We start from the raw sequence: 17,879 nt of genomic DNA on the forward strand, positions 1-17,879 counted from the left end.
CCTAAAACTCAAATTGGAGCTCAGTTTGAAAGTCTATCCGTATATCCGAAAAGAGTTATGTCCGAAAATTAGTCTTACCCGCATGGTAATGTTTTTTTGCCCAATCTTGAAGAAACGAACGTCGACCCATTCACACTCTTTATTAGTGATGTTTTTCTCCAATTAAATACCAAAGTCATTGCAAAACAATATAAGACTTGCACTTTTTACGGGTCTTGCCCTTTTTACAGAGCCTAACGTAAAATTCACATGACCGGAACCGGAACTTGCATATTTTACGGGTCTTGCATCTTTTACGCTACACCGGTCTTCCATTCGCTTGGCGCTTCTTCACTGTCCCAAATCTTTTGAAGAATCTGGCAAAGAAGCTGCGGCGTCACTGTGTCTTCTGCTTTCAGCATCTCAGGGCACACTCTATCGTCGCCAGGCGCCTTCCCATTCTTTAGCTTATGGATGGCTTCATTGACATCCGTTACAGTGATGTTGCCGAGGTTGATGTAAAGGTCCTCTTCAGCTTCAGGAATGTCGGCTAGGATTGGTGGGTCTGGGCGGTTTAGGATGGACTCGAAGTGTTGCTTCCATCTCTTCAGCTTCTCCTCTTCCACAGTGAAATGAGTTCCATCTTCAGCTCTCACAGGAAGGTCATGGTGCTGGCCGTAGTCGCCCTTCAGCTTCCTGGTGTTCTGTTACACCGTCTTCATGTCATTGTGCTCGGCTGCTGTCTCCGCCTCCTCTGCCAGCCTCTCTATGTACCTCCTATTGTCTCTTCTGGCTGATGTCTTCACCACCTTGGCTTTCTCACTATATTCCTTTGAGATTTTTTCCTTAAGTCATAGGGATTTGGTGTCCAACAGTTTCTTTTTGATCTGTCTTCTTTCTTCTATACCAGACCACGTTTCTTCTGAGATCCGTTTTGTCTTCTTGCTCTTTCTGAAGCCCAGAACTTCCTCTCCTGTCTCTTTCATTACTCTGTTGAAGCCTTCAATGGTCAGTGCTGCCTCATCTTCCAAAATACTAAATCTATTCCTGAGGGTTAACCTAAACTCTTCTTTCACTTTTGGGTCTTTCAACTTGACGACATTGTAGCGTTGGTTCTTGATGCCTCCCGTCTTGGCTTTCCTGAGCTTCATAGTCACCTTGGCCACCAGAAGACTATGGTTGCTGCCGATATCTGCATGTCGCATCACACGCACGTCCTGCAGAGAGTGCCTCCACCGACCGTTACTGATGATGTGGTCGATCTGGTTCTCGGTCCTGCCGTCTGGTGATGTCCATGTTTATTTGTGGATCTCCTTGTGCGCAAGAGGGTCCCTCCTATGACCAAGTCGTTCTGTTGACAGAAGTTGACTAGTCATTCCCCGTTGTCGGTGATCACACCCATTTCATGTCATCCCATGGTCCTCTCTCTGTCTTTGTTGTCACAGCCAACCTTAGCATTGAAGTCGCCGAGCATCATCAGCACGTCGTGTTGAGGGATGTCTTCTAAAACACTTTGAAGGGCGGCGTAGAATGCATCCTTGTCCTCTTCTTCCGCATCATCTATTGGTGCGTAACCCACAACAACAGACAGCTTGGCGTACTTGGAGTTCATCCTGATGTACAGCAGGCGCTCGTTCACAGGGTTCCACTGTAGCACGGTGTTGGCCTTGCTCTTGCTGATGATGACGGCAACTCCTTCCCGGTGGTCGTTGTCAGTTCTTCCTGACCAGATGATGACTTCTCCGGAACTCACCTTCTGCTTGCCAGAGCCAGTCCATCTTGCTTCTGTTACTCCCATAAGGGTCAGGTTGTATCGGTTCAGCTCACTCACCACTTGCGCTAGCTTTCCAGTCTGGTAGAGTGTTCGCATGTTCCAACATCCAACTCTGATCCATCGCTTTGGCGTCAAGAATTCCGCTATCGGGGTGGGGATGTCCTTGCGGCTTTGATCCCCATTCTTCATTAGTCCAGTTGCCTGGTCTGCTTCACTCCCGGCGCCATTTGTCGCTTGTTCCCTTGTTGTCATTTCCGTAGCAAGCATTTTTTCACTGGGTGGGGTTGCTAGCCCCAGGCCCAACCCTCCTCCTTTTTCCTCCTTGGGACCGTCGTTGGCGGAGTTGACCTTTGACCTAGTTACCTGAAAATCAATAGGGGTCATCTGCCAGTCATGATCAATGTATTAATGAAGTTTCATGTTCCTAGGCCAAAGCATTCATGAGTTATCATCCGGAAACCATTTTACTGTTTCAAGTCACTGTGACCTTGACCTTTGACCTAGTTACCTGAAAATCAATAGGGGTCATCTGCCAGTCATAATCAATGTACCTATGAAGTTTCATGATCCTAGGCCTAAGCGTTCTTGAGTTATTATCCGGAAACCATTTAACTATTTTGAATCGCTGTGACCTTGACCTTTGACCTAGTGACCTGAAAATCAAATGGGGTCATCTGCCAGTCATGATCAATGTACCTATGAAGTTTCATGATTCTAGGCCTTAGCGTCTTGAGTTATGATCCGGAAACCATTTAGTGGACAGACCGACCGACATGTGTAAAACAATAAACCCCCTTTTCTTCGAAGGGGGGCATAATAATTGAAGATTGCTGGGTATTAGCAGAAAAAAATCTAAATCGAGTTAAATACCTTATTAAAACTAAATTCAAGTTTTAAAGGCGTCATTTCCAACACTTAGTTACTGATGAGCAGCAAAAAGCATAAAACCTGAACAGACTGCGAGTTACTTGCAGGCTGTTCTGGTTTATGCTGGTTGCAAAAGCAATTTCGACTTTGCTTCTTATGGGGGAAAGGATTTACTGTCTATGGCATTCCGTTTTTAGGCACATTACTCCAAATAGACACTGGACACCATTTCAGCCTTTGAAATTGTTTTGATAGCCAAAGTAATTAACTTTCAACATTTTTTAGTATAGCTTTCCAAAATATGTGCCACATTGTATGTTTCTGCTTAAAAAAAATACATTGGGTTGTTTTGTTTTGCATACATGCATTTATATCTATAGATTTCACATTTGGATATAACAGGTTAACGCTACTGACACATCTAGAAGAGCAATGCACATACATAACAATAAAATGGGTCAAATATCAAGATGTAATTTATTATCTAATAATTACATAATGTACTCACATAAAATGCCTAAATCAAATAGCAAAGCAATGTAAAGGTATACATCTGTTTGCATAGATTATGCATTTCAAATCTAATGTTTCTCAAACTGAAAATGAATGGGAAAACTCTTTTACAATTCTGATATGCATACAACTTTAATGTATACACAACTGTTATTCACAAACAAATAAACTAGTTATATTTCATAACAAATAAAACAATCACAGATTACTTTAAAATTGAATTGCAAGATAAGGTGTTACTTAAGATGTTCATGAAAATGCAACCCCTTTAGGCTTTACCAATCTAAAGAAAGTCAGTTTTCAATGGTATTCTATGTATAATATATATGTTAAACAAACCATTTTATTTATGTGTTAACATACTGCATACAAACTCTGTTTGCTGCAAACAATATTACATGTATTTTGGATGCCGCGTGTTTTTCATATTTGTAACTGATATGGAGCTCGCCAGAAACACTTATGCCTGGTACTTAAAACATGCCTGGTACTTAAAACATGCCTGGTACTTAAAACATGCATTATTTTACAAATAAAGCTTGTCATAAACATGACTAATACCACAACACTGCATTGTAAGCTATATATGTTCACACTGCATTGTAAGCTATATATGTTCACACTGCATTGTAAGCTATATATGTTCACACTGCATTGTAAGCTATATATGTTCACACTGCATTGTAAGCTATATATGTTCACACTGCATTGTAAGCTATATATGTTCACACTGCATTGTAAGCTATATATGTTTCACACTGCACTGTAAGCTATATATGTTCACACTGCATTGTAAGCTATATATGTTCACACTGCATTGTAAGCTATATATGTTCACACTGCACTGTAAGCTATATATGTTCACACTGCATTGTAAGCTATATATGTTCACATTGCACTGTAAGCTATATATGTTCACACTGCATTGTAAGCTATATATGTTCACACTGCACTGTAAGCTATATATGTTCACACTGCACTGTAAGCTATATATGTTCACACTGCATTGTAAGCTATATATGTTCAAGAGCAAATAACTCAGAAATGTGGAAATCAATGAGCGAAAGTTTATTGCACATCTACATGTAACTTTAGGTTTGTTTAAACTTATTTATTTAAGCTGGATTGCATAGAAAGCCTAAGGCTTATATGAGCTGTTTCCTGGGACTAGAACGAGTTTTGGGTGTCTATGGGGGAAATCTAAGGAACCCTCACACAGTGGGGATCAAACCAGTGACCTCCAGATCGCAAGGCAGACACCATATCCACTACTACAATGCGACCTCCAAACCTAATCTAGGTTTGAATTAAATCTCATGAGTAATGTGGAACTTGCTTGCTCCACAAACATAAAACTTTGTCTGCTGACTAACCAACTCAACGAAAAACTTACTAAAAATGACAGAGTATAATCTACTTGATCATCTACCATACTTTTTGATTGATCAACAACTGTAGTTAAATATATGTACTGATATTAAAAAAACTTGTGTCTGCAGTTTTAAACTTCTAAGCAGTGTTTTAACACTACATGACTGAGCATTACAGCAAAATTTATCCCAAACTTAATGTGCATGCAATCAATAGATATCATTCATGTCCTCTTCTTCTTCCTCCTCCTCTTCCTCATCACTGTCTTCTTCTGACGTGACATCAGGATCATCTGCTTGTTCTAAACACTTTGGACATCCACACATGAACAAGTAGTTTTCTCTGAAATTCAGGAAGGTAATATTTGAGGACATGAGTAACAACTGAGGACAGAGAGGTTACAACCGAGAATAGAAAATTTACATACTGACTGTTTTTTACCCCATGTTATCCAGTTTTGATTTTGGCCAAGAAATCACTAGAATTTTTTCACCTAGTTATCTTGTATTAAACCCCACATTACCCAGTTTTAAACTTCACTGAAATATTATTGGACCAAACGTTATGACCAAAAGGCAAGCTTAATCAAGATTGGGAAATAAAATTTAATGTGGCCTCTAGAATGTACACAACCTTTTTCTTTAGTTTGACCTAGCTTTCAACTCCAAATAACCCAGTTGCAGAGTCTGCCAAGATATGATTAGGAAGATTGTTCTGGCAAAGTTTCATGAAGATTGAACAATGAATATGGCCTCGAACGTGTTCACAAGTCAAATGTGGACAAAACAACATGCAGGTGAAAAGTCAATCACAATCCCAACCAGTAAAATAACAGATACGTATGTTCACATATTTGTAGTCCCTAAGAAAATTTATTTATTTTAAGACCTTTCTTAATAGGTTCAATATTTAAAGGCTTTATCTCCAAACCTTAGATACTGATGAGCAGCAAACAGCATAAAACCTGAACAAACAGCGAGTTACTCACAGGCTGTTCTGGTTTTATGCTGTTTGCACATAGCCATTTCCACTTAGCTTCTGAGTGGGAAAGGGTTCAACACATGCAGCCTTAACAGATTCTGGTACCTCAACATCTTCTGTCGGCTGTGCCTGCTACGTTCCTTGTCACATTCATCTAAATAACTGATGCAGATCTCCTACAAATGTCAAAATGCATTTGAAGATTACAAACAATTATTTCTATGGCCTTTCTTCCTCAACCTGTCATTCCAGAATACGGTCATCATTTAACCCTTTCCCACTTAGAAACAAAGCGAAAATGGCTATGTGCAAACAGCATAAAACCAGAACAGGTTGCAACTAACTCGCAGTCTGTCCAGGTTTTATGCTGTTTGCTGCACAATAGTATCTTGGAAATGAAGCCTTAAAAACTTGAATCTAGTAAGTAAGGTTTCATATTAAATATAACTTTCTAAGCAACTACAAATGTGTCAAAATATGTATCTAAGTGGTAAAAGGTAAATTGTATAACAAACTGCACTAAGAACTGGTTTACATAATAAAAGTAAGCCTATCCACGAAATATTTTAGTGAACTAGACTTCTATTTTATGACTGAAATACACAAACTTTGAAACAACAACATCTAACACAATTTGTACCTCCTCAGGTGAGATGTCCTCAACTGCAACAAGGGACAACACATAGTTCTGGTTGTTAAACTCTATTTCGGCATTGGGCCTGCAGCTATGGTTACCTGCAAAACACAATGTTGTCTGATATAAAAGGACTCCAATAAGATTTCCTTATCAGTAGCACAACTGTGAGGCTAATATATTGTCTGTACTGAAAACTAGGAGGCACTTTTCCACGTAAAATAATCAATGGCATGCTTAAATGGTGGCACTGCTTACTAAATAAATTTAAGTTTGTTTTCATTAAAATAATGTCTTTGGTAAGATTTCAATTAATTATGTTTAAGTTAGAAAGCTCTTGATAAAAATAGAATATACACACTTCATTGTATCCTTGGTTTGATCATAGAGGCATCACAAGATATCAGGGTATGGAAAAGATACAATTAATTACCCAGTATTACCAACTCGTTATTATTTGACAAATGTCAAGACAGATTTTTGTATTTTCCCATGGAAAAAAGTTTTGCAAATGTTTAAAAGTATTTGTAAATTGGGGCTATACAAGTACACCGTAAAAATAAGTAGATTCTATATTTTTTATATCGATTAAATTCCATATTGATAAGTGTGTCATAGATTCGTACTTAGATGGAGTCAACAATGTGGAATAACAAGAAATAATGTAATGTATACTTTTTAGAAAGTCATTGGTGTGTTCTTGAACCCTGTTCCACTCAGAAGCAAAGTGAATATGGCTATGTGCAAACAGCATAAAACCGGAACAGTCTGAGAGTGACTTGCAGTCTGTTCAGGATTTATGCTGCTTGCTGCTCATTAGCATCTATGGGTTGGATATGAAGCCTTTAAAAAAAATTATTTTTGTAAGAAAGGTCTTTCATTAAATATAAATTTTTAAGGGACTACAAATGCGTTAAAATACATATCTAAGTGGTAAAGGGTTAACAGAGTACCCGGTAGTCATTGATGTGTACTTTAACAGAGGAGTCATTGATGTGTACTTTAACAGAGGAGCCATTGATGTGTAATTTAACAGAGGAGTCATTGATGTGTACTTTAACAGAGGAGTCATTGATGTGTACTTAAACAGAGGAGTCATTGATGTGTACTTTAACAGAGGAGTCATTGATGTGTACTTTAACAGAGGAGTCATTGATGTGTACTTTAACAGAGGAGTCATTGATGTGTACTTTAACAGAGGAGTCATTGATGTGTACTTAAACAGAGGAGTCATTTGTGTGTACTTTAAAAGAGGAGTCATTGATGTGTACTTTAACAGAAAAGTCATTGATGTGTACTTTAACAGAGGAGTCATTGATGTGTACTTTAACAGAGGAGTCATTGATGTGTTCTTTAACAGAGGAGTCATTGATGTGTACCATAACAGAGGAGTCATTGATGTGTACTTTAACAGAGGAGTCATTGATGTGTACTTAAACAGAGGAGTCATTTGTGTGTACTTTAACAGAGGAGTCATTGATGTGTACTTTGACAGAGAAGTCATTGATGTGTACTTTAACAGAGGAGTCATTGATGTGTACTTTAACAGAGGAGTCATTGATGTGTACTTTAACAGAGGAGTCATTGATGTGTACTTAAACAGAGGAGTCATTGATGTGTACTTTAACAGAGGAGTCATTGATGTGTACTTTGACAGAGAAGTCACTGATGTGTACTTTAACAGAGGAGTCATTGATGTGTACTTTGACAGAGAAGTCATTGATGTGTTCTTTAACAGAGGAGTCATTGATGTGTACTTTAACAGAGGAGTCATTGATGTGTACTTAAACAGAGGAGTCATTGATGTGTACTTAAACAGAGGAGTCATTGATGTGTACTTTAACAGAGGAGTCATTGATGTGTACTTTGACAGAGAAGTCATTGATGTGTACTTTAACAGAGGAGTCATTGATGTGTACTTTAACAGAGGAGTCATTGATGTGTACTTTAACAAAGGAGCCATTCTTGTGTACTTTAAGAGAGGAGTTGTTGATGTGTACTTACAAGCACTTTGCATACTGTACAGCCCTACTCCCTCACAATTCAGGAATGTTCCCGACACTGCAATCAAATACCTAATTAAAACACCATGCTTTTTTCACATTCTCAACAGATTGGGCTTCTTTGCAAATGAATAACTTAACAAGGGCTGTTTGTAAAACATGCATGCCCCCCATATAGGCTGTCAGTTGTAGTGGAATCCATTGTGTGAATATGTTTTTTGTCACTGTGACCTTGACCTTTGACCTAGTGACCTGAAAATCAATAGGGGTCATCTGCCAGTCATGATCATTGTACCTATGAAGTTTCATGATCCTAGGCCTAATTATTCTCGAGTTATCATCCGGAAACCCTTTTACTGTTTCTAGTCACGTGACCTTGACCTAGTGACCTGAAAATTGATACCGGTCATCTGCCAGTCATGATCAATGTACCTATTAAGTTCCATGATCCTAGGCGTAAGCATTCTTGAGTTATCATCCGGAAACCATTTTACTGTTTCGAGTCACTGTGACCTTGACCTTTGACCTAGTGACCTGAAAATCTTTAGGGGTCATCTGCCAGTCATGATCAATGTTCCTATGAAGTTTCATGATCCTAGGTGTAAGCATTCTTGAGTTATCATCCGCAAACCATTTTACTGTTTCAAGTCACTGTGACATTGACCTTTGACCTAGTGACCTGAAAATCAATAAGGGTCATCTGCCAGTCATGATCAATGTACCTATGAAGTTTCATGATCCTAGGTATAAGCATTCTTGAGTTATCATCCGGAAACCATTTTACTATTTCGAGTCACTGTGACCTTGACCTTTGACCTAGTGACCTGAAAATCAATAGGGGTCATCTGCCAGTCATGATCAATGTACCTATGAAGTTTCATGATCCTAGGCCTAAGCGTTCTTGAGTTATCATGCGGAAACCATCTGGTGGACGGACCGACCGACATACCGACATGAACAAAACAATATACATGTACCCCCTCTTCTTCTTTTAAATATTATATTTAAGTGTTCATTTACAAAATATTTATTAAAATGTGTTTTAAAATTATGTTACTTTTATCTTGAGCACAAATCTTGATTGATCCTAAGGAAGTCATATTCCTGTTTTCTAATCAAAGGCCAAAGGCGCTCACCTGAGATAGGAAGGCGCTTATTAAAACTGTCCTGATCATGAAGTTTTTCACTTTGATCATATAAGGAAAATTGTTCCCCAAGACATGTTTTTCAAGGGAAAAGGACCATTTTAAATAAATAAGATAATAATATTTTTTTAGCAAGTTTCTAGATTTTTGGGCAAATGACATAACTTCTAGAGTGTTCACAAGGCTTCACTAAGCCATATAATGAAACCTGTCCCAACTTGCAGCCGTATATTTCAAAAGACCAGAACAATTTTCTTTGCAGCTACACATGTACTTATTTCTACGGACTTGACCCATTTTTGAACTGATTGGATATATTTTTTTAATCAAATGTCCTTTGCATAAAAAAATGCAGTCTGTTTAATTTGAAATTAAAGTACATGTTGAAATAAATGTTTTGATATTATTGTATAATACATTAAATACCCAATTTCCACAAGGATTTCACTCAGCTGCCATCAAAAGTCTCCTTAGAAACTGTCCACGATTTTATCTTTCAGGAGAAGACATTAGGAACTGATTAGTTTGTTTGATTCACAAATCCACAGACATTATTGATTGATATTGACACTGGGTTATTTACGCACGAATTATTCACAACCATGCGCATCTTCGCTGCCTTGGGGCCATATTCTGATACTAGTCGGCTTAGAAGTTTGGTCAAGAGGCAATAAAGATGTTATCAATAAGGGCGAACTTTACCTTTAAAAAGGGCAAAGTGGCGCTTCAGAAAGGTGGCATGGCGGAGCCCACACAAAAATGGCATGGGAAAAACACCGATCATTGGCACATATTTTTCCTAAAGATAGGTTCAACATATTTTTTTTAGGGTGTTCACAAGTTTTCATAACAGCCATAAAAGAAAAACTGTCCCTATACATCTAGTTATCATGTTTATGAATGTCCTTGACCCACTTTAAACTTGTAAGGCATCTACATAGAGCCAATTTTATGATCAAGTTTCATGAATATTGTATAAAATGTGATTTCTAAAGGGTTCTGGAGGTTTCACTATAGCCATATAAGTAAAACTGCCAGCCCATGATTTTCAATGGACCAGGACCATTTTAGAACTCCGCTTAGACATCCATCATGTGAAAAGATGCTGTGAGCAAGTTTCATTATGATAGGCAACTCATGTGACTCATAGACTTCTGAAAAGATTTTCCTTTAATTTGACCAAAATACCTAGTGTTTGTACCTAAATGGCCCGTTTTCAAACTAGACCGAGATAAAATTGAAAACAAATGATCTGACAAAGTTTCATGAAAATTGGGTAATACATGTAGCCTCTAGTGTTCACAAGGTAACTGTGGCTGATGGACAATACGTGATCACAAAAGTTCACCATGAGATTGTTGTGCTCAGGGGAGTTTAAAACATACTGGATAAACCAATTATATAATTGATTGTATTCTAAGATCAAAATTAAGATAAAAGTTTTGTATTTAAAGAATCATCATATTTTGTCACTAAATTACTGTGAAACCATTTATTTTCGTCGGCACAAAATTTCGCCCTTTTCATAAAAATGACTATTTCGTCCGCTCTAAAATTCGTCCATTTCTGGTTTTGAAAAAAAAACAACGTCCGATTTGTTTGTAATACATGTAATACGCGGTGGCGAAAAAATCGTGCTGGGGAAAGAGAGGTGACACTTGGTAGTCACTTGCAGGAGGTGAGCCTTGTTTGGCATATGCCAATTAACAAGTCTGTTATTTAAGGTGATAGTAACTGTCCCTTTTTATTTTATGTCATTGACACGTTCTTTGTTATGATTAGCGGATAAGTGGGACTGAATAATCGTTAACGAGTGTTTTAAACAACGAAGCCAATAGCCAATTAGTCTTTTTCCATTACTATCACGGTCAACCAAACACAAATCAAAATGTTCTTTATTAATTTGTAACAAAGTGCAGAATATATTTCAGTCAGGTGTTGATCACACATCGTCATATTTTAATTGCGTGTAATAGTATTGTCTTTAATCCGGATTCGCCGCGTGTAGGCTGTATAATCTGCAACACCCCTGAAAAACACAATACACACAATGGGTAATAAAGTTGTTAACAATTAGCGCTAATTAACACTATTATACCTAAACGTAGTCGACGCATTCGATACAGCCTTATTGCATTCGCGTTTTACAGGAAATGTCAGTTGTCAGTACACTGTATAATGAACACCCCTTTGTGTCAAAACCGGATTTAACTTGAGTGTGAATAGTCGACTGTTTCATGTTCTTTGTATCAATACCATCTGTGTATCTGTATTATAAGTATACCAGTCAACAAACAAGGTGCGCGCTTCTGCATATGGGTATTCGGACGTCAAAAAAATTGACCTACGGTTTAGCGTTCACGCCGTCCAACGCATTAAGCAATATAACTCGTTTTTTTTTTCACTATTTCTTTATTTGCAAAAAATACTAGTGGCTTATAACTTACCTTGCAATCTTTTTTTCTCGCATTTTGCGAGTGTGCGAGTGTTAATTTCGAGCCCTGTGCATATGCGTGGATTACGCTGGATTTAAATGCCTCATGCCTACGGTAATACAGTGTTATTTGTTTCAAATATGGGACATGATTGTTCGTTAGGATCTTGAATTCGTCCATCGGTCGAAGGACGAAAAAGGCGAAAATTAATGTCGGACGAATAACAATGGTTTCACAGTAAGTCAATAAATAGTTTTCAAACCCCCGGTGAGGTACTACCCACCTTTGTCAAGGTCCTTGTACAGCTGATCTATAAATGCATCCAGCTGCTCTCTCTCTCCTTCCCCCAGCTCTAAAGCATCACAGTTCTTCACCCAGACACTGATAGAACTGTCACAACAGCAAGACCATTGCCAATTGTTCACACAAATTATGTCAAAAATAATTCAACTGTCTACATTTGTTGAAAGCAATTCATTTGTAAATACGAAATGTCAAGAAACAGAAGTGGTTAAGTTTTACCCTTTACCATTTGGATACATATTTTGACGCATGTGTAGTCCTTTAAAAAATTACATTCCATTATATACCTTTAAAAAAAATACATTTCAGTTTTTAAAGGCTTCATTTCCAACCCTAAGTTACTGATGAGCAGCAAACAGCATAAAACCTAAACAGACTGCAAGTTACTCGCAGGCTGTTCAGGCTTTATGCTGGTTGACAAAAGCCATTTTCACTTTGCTTCTTATTGGGTAAACGGTTAATAACCCTTTTTTCGAAGCTATCAAGAAGTCAAATACAACAAATCTTGTGTTGACATTCATAAAACATCAATAAACCAAATGCCCCACCTTGAGCCAATCCCTTGCTGATTGGTCCCCATCAGTGCAAACATGGACCGGAACCCCTCGGGTGTCAGCCACTGCCATGGAATATACGAGAGTTGCTTTGGGAAAACGGGGCTTAATGCATTTGCGTAAAGTATCATCCCAGTTTAGCCTGTAGCTTCTGACAATTTCCTCTTTTATGGTATTTTTTGTTTCAACACAGCTTGTGGGGATTGCACAGATTAATCAATGATGCCCCTGTACACACATGCTGGGTATTGCACAGACTAATCAAGGACGCACCTGTACACACATGCTGGGGATTGCACAGAATAATCAATGATGCCCCTGTATGCACATGCTGGGGATTGCACAGACTAACCAAGGACCCCACTGTACACACATGCTGGGGATTGCACAGACTAATCAAGGACGCCACTGTACACACATGCTGGGGATTGCACAGGCTAATCAAGGACGCCACTGTACACACATGCTGGGGATTGCACAGACTAATCAATGATGCCCCTGTACACACATGCTGGGGATTGCACAGACTAATCAAGGACCCCACTGTACACACATGCTGGGGATTGCACAGACTAATCAAGGACCCCACTGTACACACATGCTGGGGATTGCACAGACTAATCAATGATGCCCCTGTACACACATGCTGGGGATTGCACAGACTAATCAAGGACCCCACTGTACACACATGCTGGGGATTGCACAGACTAATCAAGGACGCCACTGTACACACATGCTGGGGATTGCACAGGCTAATCAAGGACCCCACTGTACACACATGCTGGGGATTGCACAGACTAATCAATGATGCCCCTGTACACACATGCTGGGGATTGCACAGGCTAATCAAGGATGCCCCTGTACACACATGCTGGGGATTGCACAGACTAATCAAGGACCCCACTGTACACACATGCTGGGGATTGCACAGACTAATCAAGGATGCCCCTGTACAAACATGCTGGGGATTGCACAGGCTAATCAAGGACCCCACTGTACACACATGCTGGGTATTGCACAGGCTAATCAATGATGCCCCTGTACACACATGCTGGGGATTGCACAGGCTAATCAATGATGCCCCTGTACACACATGCTGGGGATTGCACAGGCTAATCAAGGACCCCACTGTACACACATGCTGGGTATTGCACAGACTAATCAAGGACCCCACTGTACACACATGCTGGGGATTGCACAGACTAATCAATGATGCCCCTGTACACACATGCTGGGGATTGCACAGACTAATCAAGGACCCCACTGTACACACATGCTGGGGATTGCACAGACTAATCAATGATGCCCACTGTACACACATGCTAGGGATTGCACAGACTAATCAAGGACCCCACTGTACACACATGCTGGGGATTGCACAGGCTAATCAAGGACCCCACTGTACACACATGCTGGGGATTGCACAGGCTAATCAAGGACCCCACTGTACACACATGCTGGGGATTGCACAGACTAATCAAGGACCCCACTTTACAAAATGCTGGGTATTGCACAGGCTAATCAAGGACCCCACTGTACACACATGCTGGGGATAGCACAGACTAATCAATGATGCCCCTGTACACACATGCTGGGGATTGCACAGACTAATCAATGATGCCCCTGTATGCACATGCTGGGGATTGCACAGACTAATCAAGGACACACCTGTACACACATGCTGGGGATTGCACAGACTAATCAAGGACGCCACTGTACACACATGCTAGGTATTGCACAGACTAATCAAGGACCCCACTGTACACACATGCTGGGGATTGCACAGACTAATCAATGATGCCCCTGTACACACATGCTGGGGATTGCCGAACTAATCAAGGACGCACCTGTACACACATGCTGGGGATTGCACAGACTAATCAATGATGCCCCTGTATGCACATGCTGGGGATTGCACAGACTAATCAATGATGCCCCTGTACACACATGCTGGGGATTGCACAGACTAACCAAGGACGCCACTGTACACACATGCTAGGTATTGCACAGGCTAATCAAGGACCCCACTGTACACAAATGCTGGGGATTGCACAGACTAATCAATGATGCCCCTGTACACACATGCTGGGGATTGCACAGACTAATCAATGATGCCCCTGTACACACATGCTGGGGATTGCACAGACTAATCAATGATGCCCCTGTACACACATGCTGGGGATTGCACAGACTAATCAAGGACCCCACTGTACACACATGCTGGGGATTGCACAGACTAATCAATGATGCCCCTGTACACACATGCTGGGGATTGCACAGACTAATCAATGATGCCCCTGTACACACATGCTGGGGATTGCACAGACTAATCAATGATGCCCCTGTACACACATGCTGGGGATTGCACAGACTAATCAAGGACGAACCTGTACACACATGCTGGGGATTGCAAAGACTAATCAATGATGCCCCTGTACACACATGCTGAGGATTGCACAGACTAATCAAGGACCCCACTGTACACACATGCTGGGGATTGCACAGGCAAATCAATGATGCCCCTGTACACACATGCTGGGGATTGCACAGGCTAATCAATGATGCCCCTGTACACACATGCTGGGGATTGCACAGACTAATCAATGATGCCCCTGTACACACATGCTGGGGATTGCACAGACTAATCAAGGACGCACCTGTACACACATGCTGGGGATTGCACAGACTAATCAATGATGCCCCTGTACACACATGCTGGGGATTGCACAGACTAATCAAGGACGCCACTGTACACACATGCTGGGGATTGCACAGACTAATCAAGGACCCCACTGTACACACATGCTGGGGATTGCACAGACTAATCAAGGACCCCACTGTACGCACATGCTGGGGATTGCACAGGCTAATCAAGGTACCCACTGTACACACATGCTGGGGATTGCACAGACTAATCAAGGACCCCACTGTACACACATGCTGGGGATTGCACAGGCTAATTAAGGACCCCCCTGTACACACATGCTGGGTATTGCACAGGCTAATCAATGACGCCCCTGTACACACATGCTGGGGATTGCACAGGCTAATCAAGGATGCCCCTGTACACACATGCTGGGGATTGCACAGGCTAATCAAGGACCCCACTGTACACACATGCTGGGTATTGCACAGGCTAATCAATGATGCCCCTGTACACACATGCTGGGGATTGCACAGGCTAATCAATGATGCCCCTGTACACACATGCTGGGGATTGCACAGGCTAATCAAGGACCCCACTGTACACACATGCTGGGTATTGCACAGACTAATCAAGGACCCCACTGTACACACATGCTGGGGATTGCACAGACTAATCAATGATGCCCCTGTACACACATGCTGGGGATTGCACAGACTAATCAAGGACCCCACTTTACACACATGCTGGGGATTGCACAGACTAATCAAGGACAAACCTGTACACACATGCTGGGGATTGCACAGACTAATCAAGGATGCCACTTTACCCACATGCTGGGGATTGCACAGACTAATCAAGGACAAACCTGTACACACATGCTGGGGATTGCACAGACTAATCAAGGATGCCACTTTACCCACATGCTGGGGATTGCACAGACTAATCAAGGACAAACCTGTACACACATGCTGGGGATTGCACAGACTAATCAAGGACCCCACTGTACACACATCTGGGGATTGCACAGACTAATCAAGGACCCCACTGTACGCACATGCTGGGGATTGCACAGGCTAATCAAGGACCCCACTGTACACACATGCTGGGGATTGCACAGACTAATCAAGGACCCCACTGTACACACATGCTGGGGATTGCACAGGCTAATAAAGGACCCCCCTGTACACACATGCTGGGTATTGCACAGGCTAATCAATGACGCCCCTGTACACACATGCTGGGGATTGCACAGGCTAATCAAGGATGCCCCTGTACACACATGCTGGGGATTGCACAGGCTAATCAAGGACCCCACTGTACACACATGCTGGGTATTGCACAGGCTAATCAATGATGCCCCTGTACACACATGCTGGGGATTGCACAGGCTAATCAATGATGCCCCTGTACACACATGCTGGGGATTGCACAGGCTAATCAAGGACCCCACTGTACACACATGCTGGGTATTGCACAGACTAATCAAGGACCCCACTGTACACACATGCTGGGGATTGCACAGACTAATCAATGATGCCCCTGTACACACATGCTGGGGATTGCACAGACTAATCAAGGACCCCACTGTACACACATGCTGGGGATTGCACAGACTAATCAATGATGCCCCTGTACACACATGCTAGGGATTGCACAGACTAATCAAGGACCCCACTGTACACACATGCTGGGGATTGCACAGGCTAATCAAGGACCCCACTGTACACACATGCTGGGGATTGCACAGACTAATCAAGGACCCCACTTTACAAAATGCTGGGTATTGCACAGGCTAATCAAGGACCCCACTGTACACACATGCTGGGGATAGCACAGACTAATCAATGATGCCCCTGTACACACATGCTGGGGATTGCACAGACTAATCAATGATGCCCCTGTATGCACATGCTGGGGATTGCACAGACTAATCAAGGACACACCTGTACACACATGCTGGGGATTGCACAGACTAATCAAGGACGCCACTGTACACACATGCTAGGTATTGCACAGACTAATCAAGGACCCCACTGTACACACATGCTGGGGATTGCACAGACTAATCAATGATGCCCCTGTACACACATGCTGGGGATTGCCGAACTAATCAAGGACGCACCTGTACACACATGCTGGGGATTGCACAGACTAATCAATGATGCCCCTGTATGCACATGCTGGGGATTGCACAGACTAATCAATGATGCCCCTGTACACACATGCTGGGGATTGCACAGACTAACCAAGGACGCCACTGTACACACATGCTAGGTATTGCACAGGCTAATCAAGGACCCCACTGTACACAAATGCTGGGGATTGCACAGACTAATCAATGATGCCCCTGTACACACATGCTGGGGATTGCACAGACTAATCAATGATGCCCCTGTACACACATGCTGGGGATTGCACAGACTAATCAATGATGCCCCTGTACACACATGCTGGGGATTGCACAGACTAATCAAGGACGCCACTGTACACACATGCTGGGGATTGCACAGACTAATCAATGATGCCCCTGTACACACATGCTGGGGATTGCACAGACTAATCAATGATGCCCCTGTACACACATGCTGGGGATTGCACAGACTAATCAAGGACCCCACTGTACACACATGCTGGGGATTGCACAGACTAATCAATGATGCCCCTGTACACACA

General features: G+C 41.5%; 2 protein-coding genes across 6 annotated transcripts in view; both read right to left on the reverse strand.

The window, feature by feature from the left end:
* Nucleotides 1-830: 830 nt before the first annotated feature.
* On the reverse strand, nt 831-2,005 carry LOC127840638 (craniofacial development protein 2-like). The gene is made up of 2 exons (XM_052369050.1): nt 1,423-2,005; nt 831-1,261 (listed from the first exon to the last, which is right to left on the reverse strand). Exons 1-2 carry the CDS (start codon nt 2,003-2,005, stop codon nt 831-833), a joined length of 1,014 nt encoding a protein of 337 aa, XP_052225010.1.
* Nucleotides 2,006-3,078: 1,073 nt separating this feature from the next.
* The window catches only part of LOC127841985 (histone-lysine N-trimethyltransferase SMYD5-like), a 36,569-nt gene continuing 21,768 nt past the window's right edge, over nt 3,079-17,879 (reverse strand). For all 5 annotated transcript variants that reach the window (XM_052371247.1, XM_052371248.1, XM_052371249.1 and 2 more), the window contains 6 exons: nt 12,554-12,624; nt 11,986-12,092; nt 8,124-8,180; nt 6,126-6,220; nt 5,591-5,661; nt 3,079-4,846 (listed from right to left, as the gene is read on the reverse strand). In XM_052371247.1, coding sequence (XP_052227207.1) covers nt 4,714-4,846; nt 5,591-5,661; nt 6,126-6,220; nt 8,124-8,180; nt 11,986-12,092; nt 12,554-12,624 — 534 coding nt within the window. In that variant the 3' untranslated portion in view covers nt 3,079-4,713. The remainder of the gene's footprint in view (nt 4,847-5,590; nt 5,662-6,125; nt 6,221-8,123; nt 8,181-11,985; nt 12,093-12,553; nt 12,625-17,879) is intronic.

The sequence above is a fragment of the Dreissena polymorpha genome, chromosome 8 (genome assembly GCF_020536995.1).
Source record: "Dreissena polymorpha isolate Duluth1 chromosome 8, UMN_Dpol_1.0, whole genome shotgun sequence".
NCBI lineage: Eukaryota > Metazoa > Mollusca > Bivalvia > Myida > Dreissenidae > Dreissena > Dreissena polymorpha.

Coding starts and splice junctions, on each gene's coding strand:
- LOC127840638 (XM_052369050.1), bottom strand. CDS start 2,005: ATGACAACAAGGGAACAAGCGACAAATGGCGCCGGGAGTGAAGCAGAC. Junction 1,262..1,422: donor CTTCAATGCTAAGGTTGGCT/GTGACAACAAAG, acceptor GGACATCACCAG/ACGGCAGGACCGAGAACCAG.